Source organism: Cydia pomonella, chromosome 3 (genome assembly GCF_033807575.1).
Source record: "Cydia pomonella isolate Wapato2018A chromosome 3, ilCydPomo1, whole genome shotgun sequence".
NCBI classification, from domain to species: Eukaryota; Metazoa; Arthropoda; class Insecta; order Lepidoptera; family Tortricidae; genus Cydia; species Cydia pomonella.
Window position 1 is genome coordinate 11,223,874 of NC_084705.1, and position 18,410 is coordinate 11,242,283.

General features: G+C 35.0%; 1 protein-coding gene across 3 annotated transcripts in view; it reads right to left on the minus strand.

Annotated features, from left to right (window-relative positions):
* Window positions 1-18,410, minus strand: part of LOC133516056 (tachykinin-like peptides receptor 86C) — a 74,625-nt gene that overhangs the window by 48,268 nt on the left and 7,947 nt on the right. Inside the window, exons 2-5 of one of the 3 annotated variants that reach the window (XM_061848773.1) lie at window positions 13,180-13,344; window positions 9,163-9,305; window positions 8,446-8,659; window positions 2,978-3,112 (exon numbers count right to left, since the gene is read on the minus strand). In XM_061848773.1, the coding sequence (XP_061704757.1) occupies window positions 2,978-3,112; window positions 8,446-8,659; window positions 9,163-9,305; window positions 13,180-13,319 (632 nt within the window). In that variant the 5' untranslated portion in view covers window positions 13,320-13,344. Of the gene's footprint in view, window positions 1-2,977; window positions 3,113-8,445; window positions 8,660-9,162; window positions 9,306-13,179; window positions 13,497-18,410 lie in introns of all 3 variants that reach the window. The other 2 variants (XM_061848772.1, XM_061848771.1) reach the window with 2 other exon arrangements.

The following is an 18,410-nucleotide window of genomic DNA, read 5'->3' on the forward strand; positions in this document are numbered from 1 at the left end:
GGTAGTTAACTATAATGGCAAGAACTTTTATTCAAAGTAGTAGAATACCGATACTTTTGACAGTTGTTTTCTCACGTAAGTATGTATGAACATCTCACCAATCTCTTTTCTCGCAAGCCATAAGACTTATAACTTTAAGAAAAATCTTTAAATAAATTGTCACAGGCAAAACAATTCAAGTTTACTCGAGTCTACGGGCATGATTAATTTGTTTGGAGTTTAGAAACTTTTAATGAGCCCTTTTACCTCGAAGTTCAAAGTTACGTAAGTAACCCTTAAAACATTTTTAGCCTTCCCGGTTAGGATTGGAACTCACTTTTGTGGTCATAACATAATTTTATATCAAACGTGAAAGTGAAACGTGTTATCCGATCACTACCAATGTGTAAAGATCAACTTTACTAGTTTATAGGTAGGTAGCTACACCCAACTAGCGATATCTTAGTCGTTGCTCTAAAAGTGTGTTTTTAAATTGTTGCAACACTGTATCACATTATATTGTTGGAATACTTGTAATTGGCCTGTATGTCCACAGTATGCAGTACTCTAAGCCACTATAACTATGTACTTATAAATATTACAAGAATATCGACAGCAAACATGAACCACAACAAAATAAATCCGCCATTTAAAAAGTTTGTCAATACATATCTTAATTCGACACAAACGCAGTGATTTTTGTTTTGACTTTCAGTAACCAAAACCACTTCGTACGCTAATATTACTTGTGATACTTTTCATATTCTTGAGCCTTTTGCGGTACAAAATAAATAACACCTATAACTACTTAACCCGCTATATAGCTCCGATTTTTTGCATTCCAGTAGGTAGGTAGTCGGTTTCTTTGAACGGGCTTTTTTTAAATATATTATGTAACTGTACCATTGAGGAACTTTACTATTACTAGTGGCGACTCCATTCGACACTCGTAGCGTAGGTAGGTAAAGGCCTAGACAGCAGGACTAAACTGAGGGCTTGCAATTTGCAATCTGGATATGCAGATATTTCATGTCCAAATCAGGCTATGCTTAGCATAGGATCCGGATGTTTCGAATCCGTTAAATATGGTCACAAATAAAGTTCAAACTAAATTTAACAAGCGTGATGCTTATATTTTGCCGTCTAAATTTAAATATGCACCATTTTATTTATAATACCAATGATCTTGTTATGAAATAATTATATCATCGCAGTATAATCTATACAGTGAGATAATTATTCTATTCTTCAATAAAAATGTCACTGTTGACAGCTGAAATATCATATCGATAACCGAATCATAATAAAAAAAATAATTCTGAATACTCGTACTCATTACATCCTAAATTATGATTATTTATTATGTATTTAAGTTAAACTAATCCCTTTCCTTCGCTAGTTCGTCTACCTAAATAGTAAGGTTTTTTTTAAATAATAATCAAATTATCACTATTTAACTTTTTATTACGCGATGTAGGTTAGAAACAACATTTGATTTCCATTATTTTCCTAGTCAGAATAAATAGTAGAATTCAGCGCCGAAGAGGCTTGAAGTTACTACCTTTGCTATTGTTTACGCTTTAAAGGGTTGAATTGAAGGTATTTTACCTACATATATCAAATGAATGATTTGCAACATTGATCTCTAGTACGTAAATATACATCGCTCAACATGCTCTTGGCCGATTCATTTTTTTCACATAGGTACAAAGAGTCCTCTGGAAGAGATCGCTCTTTAGCGATCAGATTTTTTCTATAAGCTGTATTTTTACTGAGGTGTGCCAATAAAGAGTATTCTATCTATCTATCTTTTATAATATCCCAATACTTCACCTTATTCTGAAAACACTCAACATTTTTGTTTCTAATTCGAAACAAACTTAAATAATCAAATTAAACTAAAAGCTGGTTTTAAAGTCGGACGGTCCGGAAGCAAAGCTTTTTCATTCCTTACCTAGGCCTGTTATAAGCTTAGTTGCTTAAGTGGCTTACCTAACTTGTTATAAAGTTATAACTTTGCTGTAGAACAAGGATAAGGATTAAATTTCGATAGATTGTTAATTAATTTTGTTAATTTAAGCAATCATATTATTCTATCGTTTTAGTTATCCTGAGATTGACACAAAACATCAAAACCTAGGTGAGTAACACGGCATTATTATTTGAATAAGTTAGTAGGTTCTCAATGATAAATTTCTCAATAGCCGCATCGAGTTTGATGAAATGGGTGGTTGAGATTTACAATTAAACTCTGTTTCATAGAGCTATTTACGTAATATTCACGGATATGTAATCGGCGCAGCTACAGTTTTTTGCTACAGTATAATGACAAAACTAAATATTTAGCGGCTTGCAAAACATCATGTACCTACAGATGGAATAAAATAAAAGCTAACAAAGGAAAACTTCAAAACTATCTACCTACTGCCTACTTGATGTTGGTTATCACAATAGAAAATAATATTTTCAATAGCGCTAAATTACAGCACATCGTTGGAAATAAAGAAAGCTCCAGTGATTTTCAAATCTATGCCAAGAAGGCTGAGAAAAGACCTTTTTCACCATAAATTCTATAGATATTGTTTTAAATTGCTCCCATTATCAAGTCAAAATTGGAGGTACATAGGTAGGTATTTTATTCAGAAGACAATGGGAACAGGCTAAATATAGCCTGATCTCTTGTTATTTTGGTATTTTACATCTTAAATCCTACTTCCACTCTGAACAGTTATAAATTCATTGCAAGTACTCATAAAGAATCTTTATAGCTTGAGTGAAGCATGAATTTGGTAGTATACAACATTGCACGATGAGATATTGAGATACGTATAGATTGATTTCCCGCATAGACACCGTGTGAACGATTTTAAAAGTTGCCATATAAAATTCGGTATAAGGGAAAAAGTAACGCCAGCAGCAATGTCAGTGCAATAATTCAGAGTACACCTGCGTTACTACTATAGCGTTTTCAGAATGTACTGGTATTTCTGAAACTTACTTCTTTTTGTAGGTGTCAGAGTAAAGCAGGCTCGGCAGCGCCAGTAGGGCGCTTGCGCACCACACGGTCAGGAGGGCCGCGCGCGCCACACTTCGACTGAGCCGGTGCTGGAGGGGCTTCACTATAGCCACGTATCTGTCCAAACATTATTAATAATATATTAATATGAAGGCACTATTTTGCATTTAAGGCAACGCTTCATGAACCTATACAATTTATCAACTATTACCTAACCAATATACATATACACGGTGGTTTGCCAATGCCAGATCACTTTTTATTTTTGTTTATTCACCAATATGTGCATATGTACGACTGTAGGGCTAAGATGGTCGGCTTTTTATCATTTGTCACCATGCCTGTCATGTTCTAACAAGTATGTAAACGCAAAAGTGACGGGCATAGTGATAAGTGATAAAAATGAAGCCATGCTGCCACCGCAGATCAGTGCTGCTTACAAAAACACATATTGAATGTCTATAATTTTAGCATTGGAGCTACAGGTAGTTTGATTTAACAAATTCCTAACCGCTTGCCTTTAGTTATCTGAACCTATTCTTGTAATTTGAAAAATACGTCATATAATATGACCCTACCTTCCTTGACCCTACCATACCTATATTGATCAACATTTTTTAAGTGACCTAGGCCGAGTTCGAACCTAAGTTTTAAGAACCCCTCCCAATTTCTTGAGTATGTATATTATTATATTACCCATATAATCTTTCAGACTAGGCCTTGAAGAACATAAAACATAAGTCTTAAAGATCCTAATCCACCGTAATCATAACTTTGTGAGCACGATGTGTGTTTATGTGTATACACAACCCGGTATCTCTCGTGTAGTCGCAACGAGAAATATAACTAGTTAGGTAATCATTTTTACTTTCGAAACATATTAAGCAAAAGGATGATAAAGTTATTAGAAGACACTATTCACTAGAAAAGCAATATCCTCTAGAAAATTACTTCCAATTGAATGTAATTTAATTGAATTTCCTGGATACTTTTCTGTGACACGAAATCATAGACGTTCTTTCACGGCACCTTTAGGTCTTTCAAATAAGCTATACTTAAATGAAATGATGATCTTTATTTCAGGCAAATAGTGGCCCATAGATAAATACCTAAAAAAAAGCATACATAAGCCCCAATGCATATTAGGTCGTCTAGTCCCACTTTAAAGTACGGTACGTATTCCAAAGCTCCTTCAACCAAAGTTCCTCCTTGTTGAAGGCCGTTACATGTACAGTCGGAATGCGCTCACCAAAAAAGAATTAAAATTCGCATTGTGTGGAGATTCCATCTTTGCGACCCTCTGAAGGAATCCGGACTTAGTAGTTGGTGCGGCACCGCACTGATTGTCACGAGCTGGTTTCCTTTTCTTGGTCCACCTTCTTGAAACCACACTATATTATAACTAATCAAAGGTAAACATTATGTTGACATCGTCAATATTATCCTATAAACCAAAATAATTCGTATCTGGTGACTGACTCATGACTGTAATTACTTAACTCACACTTAACAAGTTTTATGACATAAATAGGTTTATACCTACGTATCTGATTCACCTAAGTTAATAATTTTCCAAGTTATTGACCGGAAATCTACTGAAGGTCGCCAGATAATAAGCATAACAAAAGACGGGTATTGTGAGATTCTTAGTAGAATCCTTTTCAATTCAAACATGATCAAAGCGTATATATCTTTTGCCTAGTTAAGACAATATTATGAGGTGGTGGATTTGGGTAAAATTACTTCCGAATTCTCAAAATTTATATTTTCAACTGTAACTTGCGTTGAGACAAGACTAGATACTGACAAATTAATACTAAGAATTTACTTTTGAACCCCAGCCGCAAGTCATTGAGGCTGAAATTAAAGCCTTTGTGATATGTTTTTAAAACATTTTTATGTTACTATGTAACATTACACAGCCAGCCAGCGAGCTTTAAACTGGTTAAATAATGAAAAATTCAAACTTTTTATATGTAGATTAGAAAAAATCAACAAATCCTATAATCAGAGCACCTACAGTAAGTATTCATTTTCCTTGTGTTTTTAAGATATGTATGATTGTATTAACTTGATAATAAATACTAGCAACAATTTAACAGTCGGATTGTTCCTAACCAAAATAAATAATAAAATAAAATATTAAAATATTTACACATATCGACAAGTCCCACAGTAAGCTCAATGAGGCTTAAGCATAAGGCTTGTGTTGTGGGTACTAGACGAAGATATATAACACTATAAAGTATATATCTGATCTTGAAGCAAAGCTTTAAACCGGCTTAATAAATGGAGTATAGTTGAATAGCGTTGTTTGTATTACCTTTGCCGAAGTTTTTAAAATTTTAATTTATTTAAATTTTAGTTTATTTTGTAACAGCCTGTATGAAGTTGAATGTTCTAACTATATTTTCTTTTAATGAACATAAACAAATCACCACAACAGCAGCATGATGGGGCACCGCCTCATATCGCTGTTCAAGTGTGAATTAAGTGTAATGTTTGAAAATCGGTGCTTTGGGGGATTTCCAGAGACCTTCTGGCTCCCCGTTCGTACGATCTCACATCGCTTGCATCTTTTGGAAGTGGGTAAAGCAATTTGTTTAAAAAAAAGTCTTTTGTGTATTCGGCATAACTCTTTACATTCCAAATGACGTTATGAGTTATGACATTTCTGTTTGTATCTTTCTTGTCATTAATAAGGATAAGATGGTAAAAAATATCACTGGAGGTTACACAAAATGATAAAATTGTGTGTGTTTTTTTTACCGTAGCGTTAGCGAAGATCTCCGTTTTGACTCAGGCATTCTGCTTTCGTATGTCCGGATGTTCTCCTCTACAGGTCGCAATTCTTAACCGATTCTCGTGTAATATTTCTATGAAATTTCATTTCGGGAGAAAACGTTTTCGAGTAACTAAATCTTAACGAATCACTTTGATTATGAAATCGATCGCTTCAACATAGTATAGGTTCTAGATTTATACGTTTCGATTTTTTTTTGCAAAAGTTTTGAAATAAAAGAAAAACTTATAAGCCTAATTTTACATAGTGTCAATAACATACTAAAAATCATGAAGAATGGAAATTATTTGGAAGTTGCAAACGTTTTTTTTTCTTTTTGTATGGACGATTACGTGGTATACTCCCACTCCTACCTCGGGCATTTTGCTTTCGTATGTCTCTATAGTAGGGCTAAGATGGTCGGCTCTTTATCATTTGTCACAATGTCTGTTCTGATAAGTATATAAGTGCGAAAGTGGCGGGCATAGTGACAAGTGATAAAAATGGAACCATGCTGCCACTGCAGGTCGCAATTATTAACCGATACGATAAGAACCGAAGTGAAATGTTGTGACCAGATTCTATAGATGATTAAATAAAATTTGTTTGTCGATCCAGTTTTTGGTTTTTTTTTTTAATGCGGAATTTGGCCTAATAGACTTAAGCGCCAATAGATTCTATGGCGCTTAAGACCATCGTGAGTTCACTGTGATAAGTTGATAACGACTCAACGAACGAATTATTTATCACTTTTAAATTGTTTAAGCTTAACGAGAGGTCTACAGCTCACAGAGCGACAGGTTTAAATAATTTTCTAGAAATTCCGTCCAATTTATATTGGTGTGACACGTTCAGAGCAATTGAAGTCATAAATATCGAGCGAACTCTATTGGAACTCGACACCTCCCAATAAAGTGACGCTGTTTGTTCAAAATAACACGTGTTTTGTGTCTAAATGTCTACTGAAATATTCCATGTCCGGTGGTACGAACAAAATATATGAAAATAAATACTTTTTTTGTGACTCATATTTTACTGCAAAATTGAATAGTAGTACTTTATTCGTAACACTCACACATAAGAATAAGAAAGACAAAAGAATTAAACTTGGATAGCAAAATAAAAAACCAAAAAGCGATAAAGAATTACAAAATGGCGCTGTAAAATGGCCTCATTTCAGCACAAGTCAACATAAGTCCGTTAGTTCATCAGCATCAGCTCTTTTCCAAAATGGTGTAAGACATTTTTATTTATTTCTTTAAAATTATTATAAGAAAAAATGGCAGGTAATAGATATTATTGACACATAGCGGTAGCGGTTTTAATTTTGTATTTGATATGTTTATAAGTTTATTGATCTTCAAAACACTAAAATACTTAATTTTTAAATAGAACTTGTATATTTATATTCCCTATCCTATAAACGATTATGGCACGAAATAATAGATTAATCTGTATATTTTTTTTGACATTCTTAATATGTATTCATCTTTATATTCGAGTGTAATAAAAACATGTAATGCTTATTGAGAAATAAATGAATCTAAATCTTAACAACTATTAACAATACGAAAGTACAAGAGATTAACAACACATTAAGTCGTGAGAGTTTGATACTTGTAATAGGAATATCTGTGCTACAAGTATCAAATTTCTTCTATTTGGATAGATATATAATAATGGACATTAATCAAAAGCCAAAGCGCTTGTAGCGTGGAGTATGTTCCGCTCTCACGTTACTTACTATATAAGCATGTAACCACCTTATTTAAGTATTATTACAATAAACATCATACAGACAACAACGTGTGTTTCCGTTACTCATCTCCCACATCACATGGCGATCCTGCCAGTCGTGATTGTGGCGAGCCCCAATATTACAGGGTTCTATATTACATTTTCAAGATACTCGTAGTTGAAATTCGACTCAATGTCACTATGAATATGTTCAAATTTCAGTTCGATAAAAGTGAAAGATGTAGCAAATTTCTTCCATTTGGATAGATATATAATAAGGGACATTAACCAAAAGCCAAAGCGCTGGCCCGATATTACAGGGTTCTATGTTACATTTTCAAGATAGTTGAAATTCGACTCAATGTCACTATGAAAATGTTCAAATTTCAAGATAGTTGAAATTAGACTCAATGTCACTATGAAAATGTTCAAATTTCATGCCAAATGTTGAACAAAGTTTCAAAAAGTAAAAGCTTATTACTATTAAAAGGTATTAAGCAACTGGAAAGAAAAGGTTAAATTCGAACCTTATTACGCTTATATACGCGAATAGTTATTACGCTTGCATAATTAATAATATCAAATATTTATTCTACCCTTTACCCTCGAGAACGCAGCTCTTGCGGCTCCATTCTGGACGGCTGTTTAAGGCAAGCCAGAGGCAGAGGGCCCAGTACCAACCAACCTCCTTTCGGGTGACAGGAGGCCCCAGGAGCACTCGGGTGCCTGTTGCGTTGTCTGGGTGCACTAGGAAAACCATCGAGCGATGGGGTCGGCTCATCACTTATTAGCTTATTTTATTACCTAATATTTTTATGAAATGTTGTACAAAGATATATTGCCAGAAAATGTTTTGCATTCCAACTATTTTTACGAACTGTAATCCTAGCATTTTCGAGAAACATTTTATCTATTAGACGTCAATTGTTACCTGTCCACTGTTATTGCTACTAGCGTGAAGACGCCAGCCGAGACAGTGAGATTCGCCGTGAAGTTGCTGGCCGTACATGTCGCAGCGCCGAACGGCCAGTGAGCGGTCACCAAGAACACGAAGTTCGGAGCCCCGTTCAGCGTGGCCATGAGGAGATCAGCAATGGCTAGGTTGACGAGGAAACAGTTAGTCACTGTTCGCATTCGTCGGTGAGCTGCGAGGAAAAAGAAATTAGTAGATTGCGATAACATATTAGAATGTCGCTCTAGTACGGTCTGTAATTGCGCGTCTGGGTTCTTGCGTTGTAGGTATGGTTTGTAGTGGGATATCCAAATGTATTATGCCCGTCTGTCTGTCTGTGCCCCAAAGCTGCCCTTTCACATGGGTTTATATATATATATATATATATATATATATATATATTAATATTCTATGCATATAAGAAAACTTACAACTAGAGTAATAAGAAAAGTAATGGCATAGAAACAGTTACCCGATTAAATATGTTATAGTAAAGCCCCGTTTTAAATTAAAATGCGTGGTTTCCTAAATGTTTTGGTAAAAATTAGTACGCTACAGAATCATAAAAATAGAATGTCATATGTGCCTTCAAAGGGAAAACGGTATTTGGTTTTTCTAGTCATTTTGGGTAGTTTTTGTTGCTTGTCAAATTTATTTACACGGGGACGAGAAGTACTAGGCAAAATATCGACTTACCGAGTACAATCCATATTACTAAGGTATTTCCAAGAACGGCTAGCATAAGCATAACGGCGAACACCGTGAACCAAGCCAGCTGTCCCCACCAGGGCGGGCTGTAGGGCCTCTCGCCCAGCCCCATGCAGTTGCCGAGTGTTTCCCTGTTCAAAATAAATTACATTACTTGAGGTTAAGCTGAGGAACTACTGCAAACATAGAATATATATAATTTTCATTATCTGCCTTTCTATCGCCCTTGCATGTTCGAGAGTGGCAAATAGACAAACGAAATACCAAGCGGCACCTAGACCTTCTGTTTATATTTTAGGTTTATTTAAGTTTTTAAATGTTCTAACGACCAATGTAGGGGAGCATGAGGGAATTCAGGGAATTGGAGCCTACTAAGGATATTTGACAATTGATTTTATATAAAATATTACTAAAGCGTTGCTTATCTGCAATTCTCAGTTGCAATTTGATAAGCAGCGCTGTGGACTAAATAGATATATCTAGGCTATATATTTCAATATCGATACAGTATGTATGTTTACAGTTAATGTTTATCTTGAATTATGAAATTCGCGGAGCTTGAAACTATGTGTATTCTCATTTGTCTCCGCCGGGCACAGATGGGAATATATGTGTTTTCATATTAATCATTCCCTTTGCATGGCAGTGGTCACAAAAATCTATATCTAAATAGAAAATAAGTACAATGCAAGAAGTGAAAGCACAGACCTTCGTAATTTGAATTTTATTTAATTAGGAATTTTACATTTATGACATCATTCCTGGAAAATATGAAAGCAAAAATTGAGCATTGATAGCTTAAAATTAGATATATTTTTGAATTTATGTAAGCACTTAGGTTTTCACGGGCTACAAGCCCGTTTGTTTACTTAAACGAGCAAAATGGGCTGGCCCATTTGTTTATTTAAATGAGAAAAATGTTTGATTTTTTTTAACTCAAGTATGGTTTTTATAGTGTAAAAAAGCCTTTTATTACAAAATAAGTTACAATGTCAGGCTACATCTAACCCACGTCAAAAAACGGAGTCCTATTACGAAAATCGACAGTAGTTTTGACTCTGCGGTAAAGCCCACAAGTCACACAATACAAAAATACCTGCATTAGAATATTTACCTAGTTGTTGTATCTCTATATAGTGGTATTATAGTGATACACAGCCTAAGTGCCAAATTGTTGTACCTACTGACCGTTTTTTTACTAGAAAAGATAGGTAATTGATAAGTGTCTTCCAAAGGGCACAATATAGGGTGACTTTTTCTTAAGAATTAAATCACAACCCTTTATCATACAGGGAGGAAATGCTGCTAGCATCTTTGGCACGATGCCGATGGGGCCCTTTTAAGATGTATTTAAGTTATTTAATTGAGTCAAATATCTTTTCGTTTTCTTGTTTTTTCTTTCCAAAAAAATGTTACGGAATGGATTTTTTTGTATGAGATGATATTTTACTTTCTCTCATGTAAAATATAATCTACAGCTACAAAGACATACCATAGCACTCAACTTTAATTATTTGTTTGATAAAATATATATATAGTCCTCTATGTCGTATCCGACAACGACGACCTTTACAATTTCCTCTGATGAGCACGTATATGGCTTGCAAAACCGAACTTAGTCTTAAATGTCCGGTCGCACTGTGCACAATAAAGCTGCCCTTGGTCGTTATATGTGTATGCGTAGGACGGTTTAGGTCGAGACTTCCGTTGAAGGCGCTTTTGGTCAAGGTGTTCAAGTCGAGCTTCTTCCAAAGTAACTACACCGTCTCTTACCTTATTGCGCCATTCCGATCTCTCAACCGCAAGCTCCTCCCAACGCTCTAATGGGATGTCGCAAGCTTTGAGATGACGCTTCAGAACGACTTTATATCGCAGAAACTGTCCCCCGTGGCTACTCAAGTTCCGAATAGAAAACGGACATAGGGAGTCTACAGTCATCCATGCGGCAGACGTGGATGCTCTATCTTAGTTGGCTTTTCATTAGAATGGCCTCCATACCGGACACATTGGCCCGACGTAGTACCTCCGTGTTAGAACAACACAAGACATAGATACAAGTGTGACGGAGTGGTCAGGAACAAGACAAAAAGAATTTATTTTAAAGACGTGTATGGTTGACATTTCTGGTATAAATCTTTATAGATAAAAGATTCAATTATCATCCTTTAATATTACATTTTGTCAAAAAAGTTACGTAGGTAGAACATGACTTGCAATTTAAGTTACCAATAAACTTATTTCTTACTTAATCATTTTACAAAAATCATCACCAGAATATTTCAAGATACGATTTAACTGCTGTCATTTGTCCACCCTGTTCATCTCCGAATATTAAAAGGGCTTTATGTTAAAGCCGTAATAATTCTGAGGTCTTTTATAAACGCTGCGGTTGGCAGAGACAAACCGTTAAAAAAGGGTGGCATTTTTTTCTAGTGGTCTCTCATAAATTCCGTCACATGCTTAGTACGTTTACACATTGTAACATGGAATGTCAAGGAATGCCATGTTTAGTAAATATATATGGTTTCGAGTGAGCTGGTAGGCGGAGCTCGGAACCTGTATTAAAAAAAAAAACCGAAATAGCACAATATTTTGATAAAATTTCAATAATAAAGTGCGTCCAACAAAACAGCAATTTACTGTTAAATTAAGTCAATCAAAAGAATATTGCTATGAAAAACATTAACTAACCTAGAGAAGGCAATATTCAAATAAGTTAATACTCTGTAGTCTGTATTGTATATTCTGGTGTAAGGAGTGGCCCGCCCTTCGAGTGACCTCTAAGGAATTTCTTTGTGTACCACCGGGTGTTCGAATAACGCATCGTCTCATGAAAAGGGCAGTAAAAGCGCCACAAAATTTCTTAACGGCAATTTATGGCTCACCTGTTTGATTAGGATAAAAGCCAATTCTTCTGCAGGATAATTTTGCTCACATTAAGTACAATGTATTCTTTACACTTGTTGCGGCGTCTCAAGAGGAAATGTAATTTAATCTACCTATTGAAAAAACAAACTGAATTTCTTTGAAAATTTTCAAGTCGAACGGAACTACCTACTCCTGTTATAACAGAATGTAGGTAGGTAATACATGTTCCAAAGTAATTTTAATATTGTATCATTATTTTTAACATATTTTTTTTAAATCGTAGAGCTTCTAAGACTTTCTAGGCCACATTATGGTTGGCAAAAATTTAATTAGCAATTCTGAGGCTTTTTTTTAGTAATTTCATCGATTCGAAACCTGATTTTTTGATTTTCGCTTCATAGAAAAAAAAAACACGAAATAGGTCTAAACCGCACCCTAAAAATTTGTAGCAAGTTTTGCACAAAGCTAAAAATATGAAAATTGCTTCTAAAAATGCGCAATTTTATTTTTGATCGATCTCATCGGTCGATTGGTCGATCGGTCACTTTTTTTTGTTAAAACTAACAAAATAAATCTAATAAAAAAACATACCCGCGATCCCTAGCACGATAAAAACCGTATGTTGTCCATAGTCGAGTTAAAGTTTTTCAAACGTTTTGCTTGCTCAAAGCATGGATAATTATGATATTTAGCAGCTAAGTTTTTTTTTTAGTACAGGCATTCGACAATGGAATTCATTGAGAATGGAACTTGAAGAGGTAAGTTTTACTGATAGTAAAGGAAAACCTGCGCTAAAATTCTTTCAAATTTGCAAAGAGCTTTTAAAATAGAAGTAAAAGCACGTTCTGCCCATTCCAATCTTAGGAACTTTTTATTGAATACTCTATTCTATAGTCTATTCACTTTGTTAGCGACATTGTCACGTACCTAGTTAGTAGTGCTAAGACGTAGTTTTACATATTAAGATAGATAGATCATATCGAGACAGTATTTTAATATAACCAATGTCTCGAACTTTATTGATTTGGTTTTTATATCAGCATTCCTCCATGGCATCAATTAGTTAAATTCGGACACAACTCAATAGCTACTTAAGTACTACTACTGTAATCGATAATGCAAAGCAGAGCGACTTACTTGAGTGTGACGTCCTCCTGCAGCTGGTTGGGCAGTAGGTCCAGCAGCTGCGTCACGTTCAGCTCGTCCCACGCGTGGTTCCGGCGGAGCACTTGTTGCGTGCAGTTTATAAACGTCTGTATATCTATGTCGGAGTCCATCTCAACAGCGCTTCGCTACTTTTCACTATAACGCACTCGCAAAGCTTTATTTATGTGTGTGTTCGATATGGATGTCCACTTCAACAGCATTTCGTCACTTTTGACTACAACGATATTTATGAATTAAAATTAATTGTGATGATATTGGAGTCCAACTCTTTATCATTATCATGCGAACTGAAAAAAATGGTTTTGTTTCAGTGTGGCTTAGCGCAGATGCCAGGTGCTATTTAGTGCGATAATGGTAAAGTTTATTGAAAAGACGGCTGACCGACACCCACTCCAAGCTACGATTTATAATACTGATAACATCATTCGTGATATCCAGATATACTAATAATGGTGTTCATAAAACCTTTCTTAAATGGCATTAAATAATATACCTGTCTGCCAGTATTTGTTACAAAATAATTATAGAAGTATCTAACGGTCTTTTTCAAATAAGTACCTAAGTAAGTTAGCACATTCATAGTTGAGCTAAGGCCGTAGTCAATCGGTTCTAATCGAACTACTTAATAATACTACGTCACCATATCCCCTACCCTTTAATAGAGCTATCCGATTTTTAGGGTTCCGTAGCCAAATGGCAAAAAACGGAACCCTTATAGACTCGTCATGTCCGTCTGTATGTCCGATTATGTCACAGCCACTTTTTTCCGAAACTATAAGAGCTATACTGTTCAAACTTGGTAAGTAGATGTATTCTATGAACCGCATTAAGATGTTTACACAAAAATAGAAAAAAAACGATAAATTATGGTGGTTCCCCATACTTAGAACTGAAACTCAAAAAATCTTTTTTCATCAAACCCATACGTGTGGGGTATCTATGGATAGGTCTTTAAAAATGATATTGAGGTTTCTAATATATTTTTTTTCTAAACTGAATAGTTTGCGCAAGAGACACTTCCAAAGTGGAAAAATGTGTCCCCCCCCGTAACTTCTAAAATAACAGAATGAAAAATCTAAAAAAAATATATGATATTCATTGCCTTGCAAACTTTCACCGAAAATTGGTTTGAACGAGATCTAGTAAGTAGTTTTTTTTTAATAAGTCATAAAATTTAAAAAAAATTTTTTTTTCATCAGACTAATACGTGTGGGTTATCTAGGGATAGGTCTTCAAAAATGATATTTAGGTTTCTAATATCATTTTTTATCTAAACTGAATAGTTTGCGCGAGAGACACTTCCAAAGTGAAAAAAAGTGTCCCCCCCCCCCCCTGTAACTTCTAAAATAACAGAATGAGAAATCTAAAAAAAATATATGATATACATTGCCATGCAAACTTCCACCGAAAGTTGGTTTGAACGAGATCTAGTAAGTAGTTTTTTTTAATACGTCATAAAAAAAAAATTTTTTTTTTTCATCAAACCCATAGGTACGTGTGGGGTATCTACGGATAGGTCTTCAAAAATGATATTTAGGTTTCTAATATAATTTTTTTCTAAACTGAATAGTTTGCGCGAGAGACACTTCCAAAGTGAAAAAAGTGTCCCCCCCCCCTGTAACTTCTAAAATAACAGAATGAAAAATCTAAAAAAATATATGATATACATTACCATGCAAACTTCCACCGAAAATTGGTTTGAACCAGATCTAGTAAGTAGTTTTTTTAATACGTCATAAATGGTACGGAACCCTTCATGGGCGAGTCCGACTCGCACTTGGCCGCTTTTTTTAAACAGGTCAAAGCGCTACGCTCATTGTAACCGAGACCATGTGGGTGAAACGTTTACGTCGTATTATTTCACTCTTCATTTAATAATATATTATTCGCACGTATTCTCGTCATACTATTCAACTTTCATTGTGACAACAAGAGCCGTGTATTAAGTTTGCACTAAACTAGCAAGCAAGTTATAATATGTACATAGTTAAGTTTTTACATGAAACAACCATAATTAAGCTTTTACTGTTTTAAGGAAACTATTGCAATTTTGCACTTTTCGCCTTCTAACTTAATGCTTACTCATCAACGTTAACTTAATAGACATTTAAAATATTTTGAATATCCAACTAAGATAGGTTCAAAGTACTTAAATAAATATATGTTCCTTACCTACTAATAGTATAAATACTATGTAACACAATAAACAAATGTTTTGTAAATTTAGGCAAACCTTCTCGAGGCGCACATCGGTTGCTTTATTTATGTAGATGAAGACTAATACGAAACAATTTGCCTCACTTCCACTTCAATTGTAGTTTAAAGACCCCTATAAGCTTTTATATCTGTCGTATAGTACGCCATATGTGTGGACTAATCGGATATATGACTGCACCACCACACTGAACTGATTTTCGTGCCTCGGGAAGTTTCATTTGGATAAGAGAAGTTTATTAATCCTAAGTCATACACATAATACACGTGTATATATTTTCGTGCAGTAAAACTGGTGAAATTTACTTAAACAGAAGTAATGTATTTGAAAATTAATGGAGCGATGCATTAAGTCCACTAAATATGCATGAATGAAATTGCTTCGCTGCTTACATTTTAGACAATGTTTACCAACGTTTCAAAAAATACTTCAAGAAAATTAATAAGTTGCAATATTTTTTTCATAATCATCAAGTCTTAGAGCACACTCAAGAGCACTTATAGTACTATACACTGGAAAGAAAAGATATAAAAGCATAACTCCGTAACTGCGCATTAGTGGCAATTTCTACTGACTAAACTTGTTTTGTATTCTTCACGGTATCCTACGCTCTGCGGCTGGGCGAACACCGACCAACTTCGCCCGGGGAAGTTCGGCGTCCAACGGCAGATAATGTTATTGTGACAACAATAACACTATATAGTCTGTATCAGTAGTATAGGCAGCTGAAAAATGATAGCAAATTCTAACTATAAAATTTTAACTACTTATTTTTTAATAAGAATGTAACAACTTACGCTCAATTTCTCTAGATTTGAATAAATTTACGTAACGCTGAACTCTAGAAAGAAAAGTATAAATTTTTCCTTTAGAGTAAAATTTTGGCACGGAAAACGATGCCAGATATTAACACGATTCGTGTCTTATTATAATTCTGGTTCACTGAGCTTCGTCAATGAGTTCTGTAAAGTCAGGGAGAAAAAAGTTCCCGCGGTGTAAATAATATAAATGTAACTCAATTGGAGAGACTTGCTCCACGACGTACTCTCCCCAGTAAGGTGGGAACGTGCGCCGAACGCTCCGGCCCAATGCACGTAGATATTTTATACTTTATCGATGACACTCGCCACGTGAAGAGCACTAGTTCCACATAAAATTACAGTATTTTTCAAACAGTGAGATATCATTGATGAACATATCATTAAGCAATTATAGGTTGTGACAATGCACATTTGAAACAATTTTCGATTAAATCTGCAAAGGGCATACCTATAGGGACCGTGCGCGTTGGAGGGTAGGCCATCTTGTGGCCTGAATTGGAACCATAAACATGCACATGTACACGTCACGTGTTTTCTTGTGCATAGTAGGTTCTGCCATCTTGTGGGCCACATCGGAACAAAAAACATCACATTTACGCCTCACGCCAAAAAACCGACGGCTCCTGTGCTGCCTCCTACAGTTCATGCACGCTCCCTATAATGACATCGAAGGGAAGTGACAAAATATGTCATACTGTCATATAAAACACTTGAACAACTTCTTATTTAAGTTTTCGAAATTAATCTCAAATTCCTTTGTGAGAGATTATTTTTATTAATCTAATACCAATTAATCAATTAGTCAAAATTACACGCCACGCACACACCAAACGTCCTCGCACGGAAATACGTGGGGACGGCCACGAAAACCAGCAATATGTCAATATAACCGGTAACAATTTCATGTAAATAGGTGAAAATAGGATTTTCATCACACTTGCTCAAAAAAGATCTTATTTCATATAGGTATACTGAAGGACAAAGGCCTATATTGTTCCCGTGGGGGTTATAGCTTTTTTAATTTTGTTACTAATTTAAACGAATTAACTAGGTATAAATGAGTTTTACGTTTAAAAATATTTAATTTGATTTTGCTGTTTGAAATATTTTTACACAATTTTCAATTGTGGCTGCACGTCGGATAGGTCTGTGCCTAACCTGTCAAAGAATGAGAATATGGCGGACGAATGTTTGAAATGTCACCGTATTTAAGAATTATTTTACTTATAATATAGCTTTTTCTTCGCAAGTGTGTTGTAAAACATTGGTGTAACTCCAGAAGTACGAATATTGTTATTCTAGTCTTAAATTCACCGCAGCCTGCGGCTGTCGTGAATACATAGACTCTCGTACAATATTTCACTTATCCCCCTCGTTACATAATGTATTATAATAGGTAAACGATTTGTTTATAGTGGCGTCATCTCATCCGACTTTGTTACAAAGAAAACCAAACTTTACACAGTAATTACGTCATAGAAGCAGAGTCATAATAAACGGATTCTACTGTATTATTAGTTATCGGTTTAATTTTTGCGGGTAGTTAGGAAAATCCGCGGCGGAAAATTGGAGTCCAACTGTAATCACTCCCCCGGGGAATACTCTCATCCTGGCTATGTTTTTTACGCTTATGTTGTGTACTTCGTATGTCTCGTATTATGTAGGAAGTACCTAGCTAAATATTTACTTACTTTAAACTAGTTATTTACGATACAAATGCAGAACATAGGAAATTCGCAACGAGTGGTGATAAATTAAAACACGACCGAAGGGAGTATTTTAAATCGACACGAGGTGCGAATTACCTATTCGCACGTGTATCGTCCAGTCAGCGTCAAATACTTTGTAGCAACCAAAGTAGCCAAATAGTTCGGTACACCATATATTTAGTATGGTGTACCGAACTATTTGGCCACTTTGACTGCCACAAAGTATTCGACGCTGACTGTACAACGTTTTACAGTACATATGGCTCTTTAAAGTTTCGACATATGCACGGAAATTTTAAATAAATGAAAAAAAAAATACTTTATCAAAAAATGGTAGTTGGAGACCCCTATTCGTTTTAAAATACCTAGCCAACGATACCACACACAACAGGGTTTAAACGAAAAAAAATAATTGAAAATAGATATACAAGGTGTCCGTGAGCATTACGAGACATT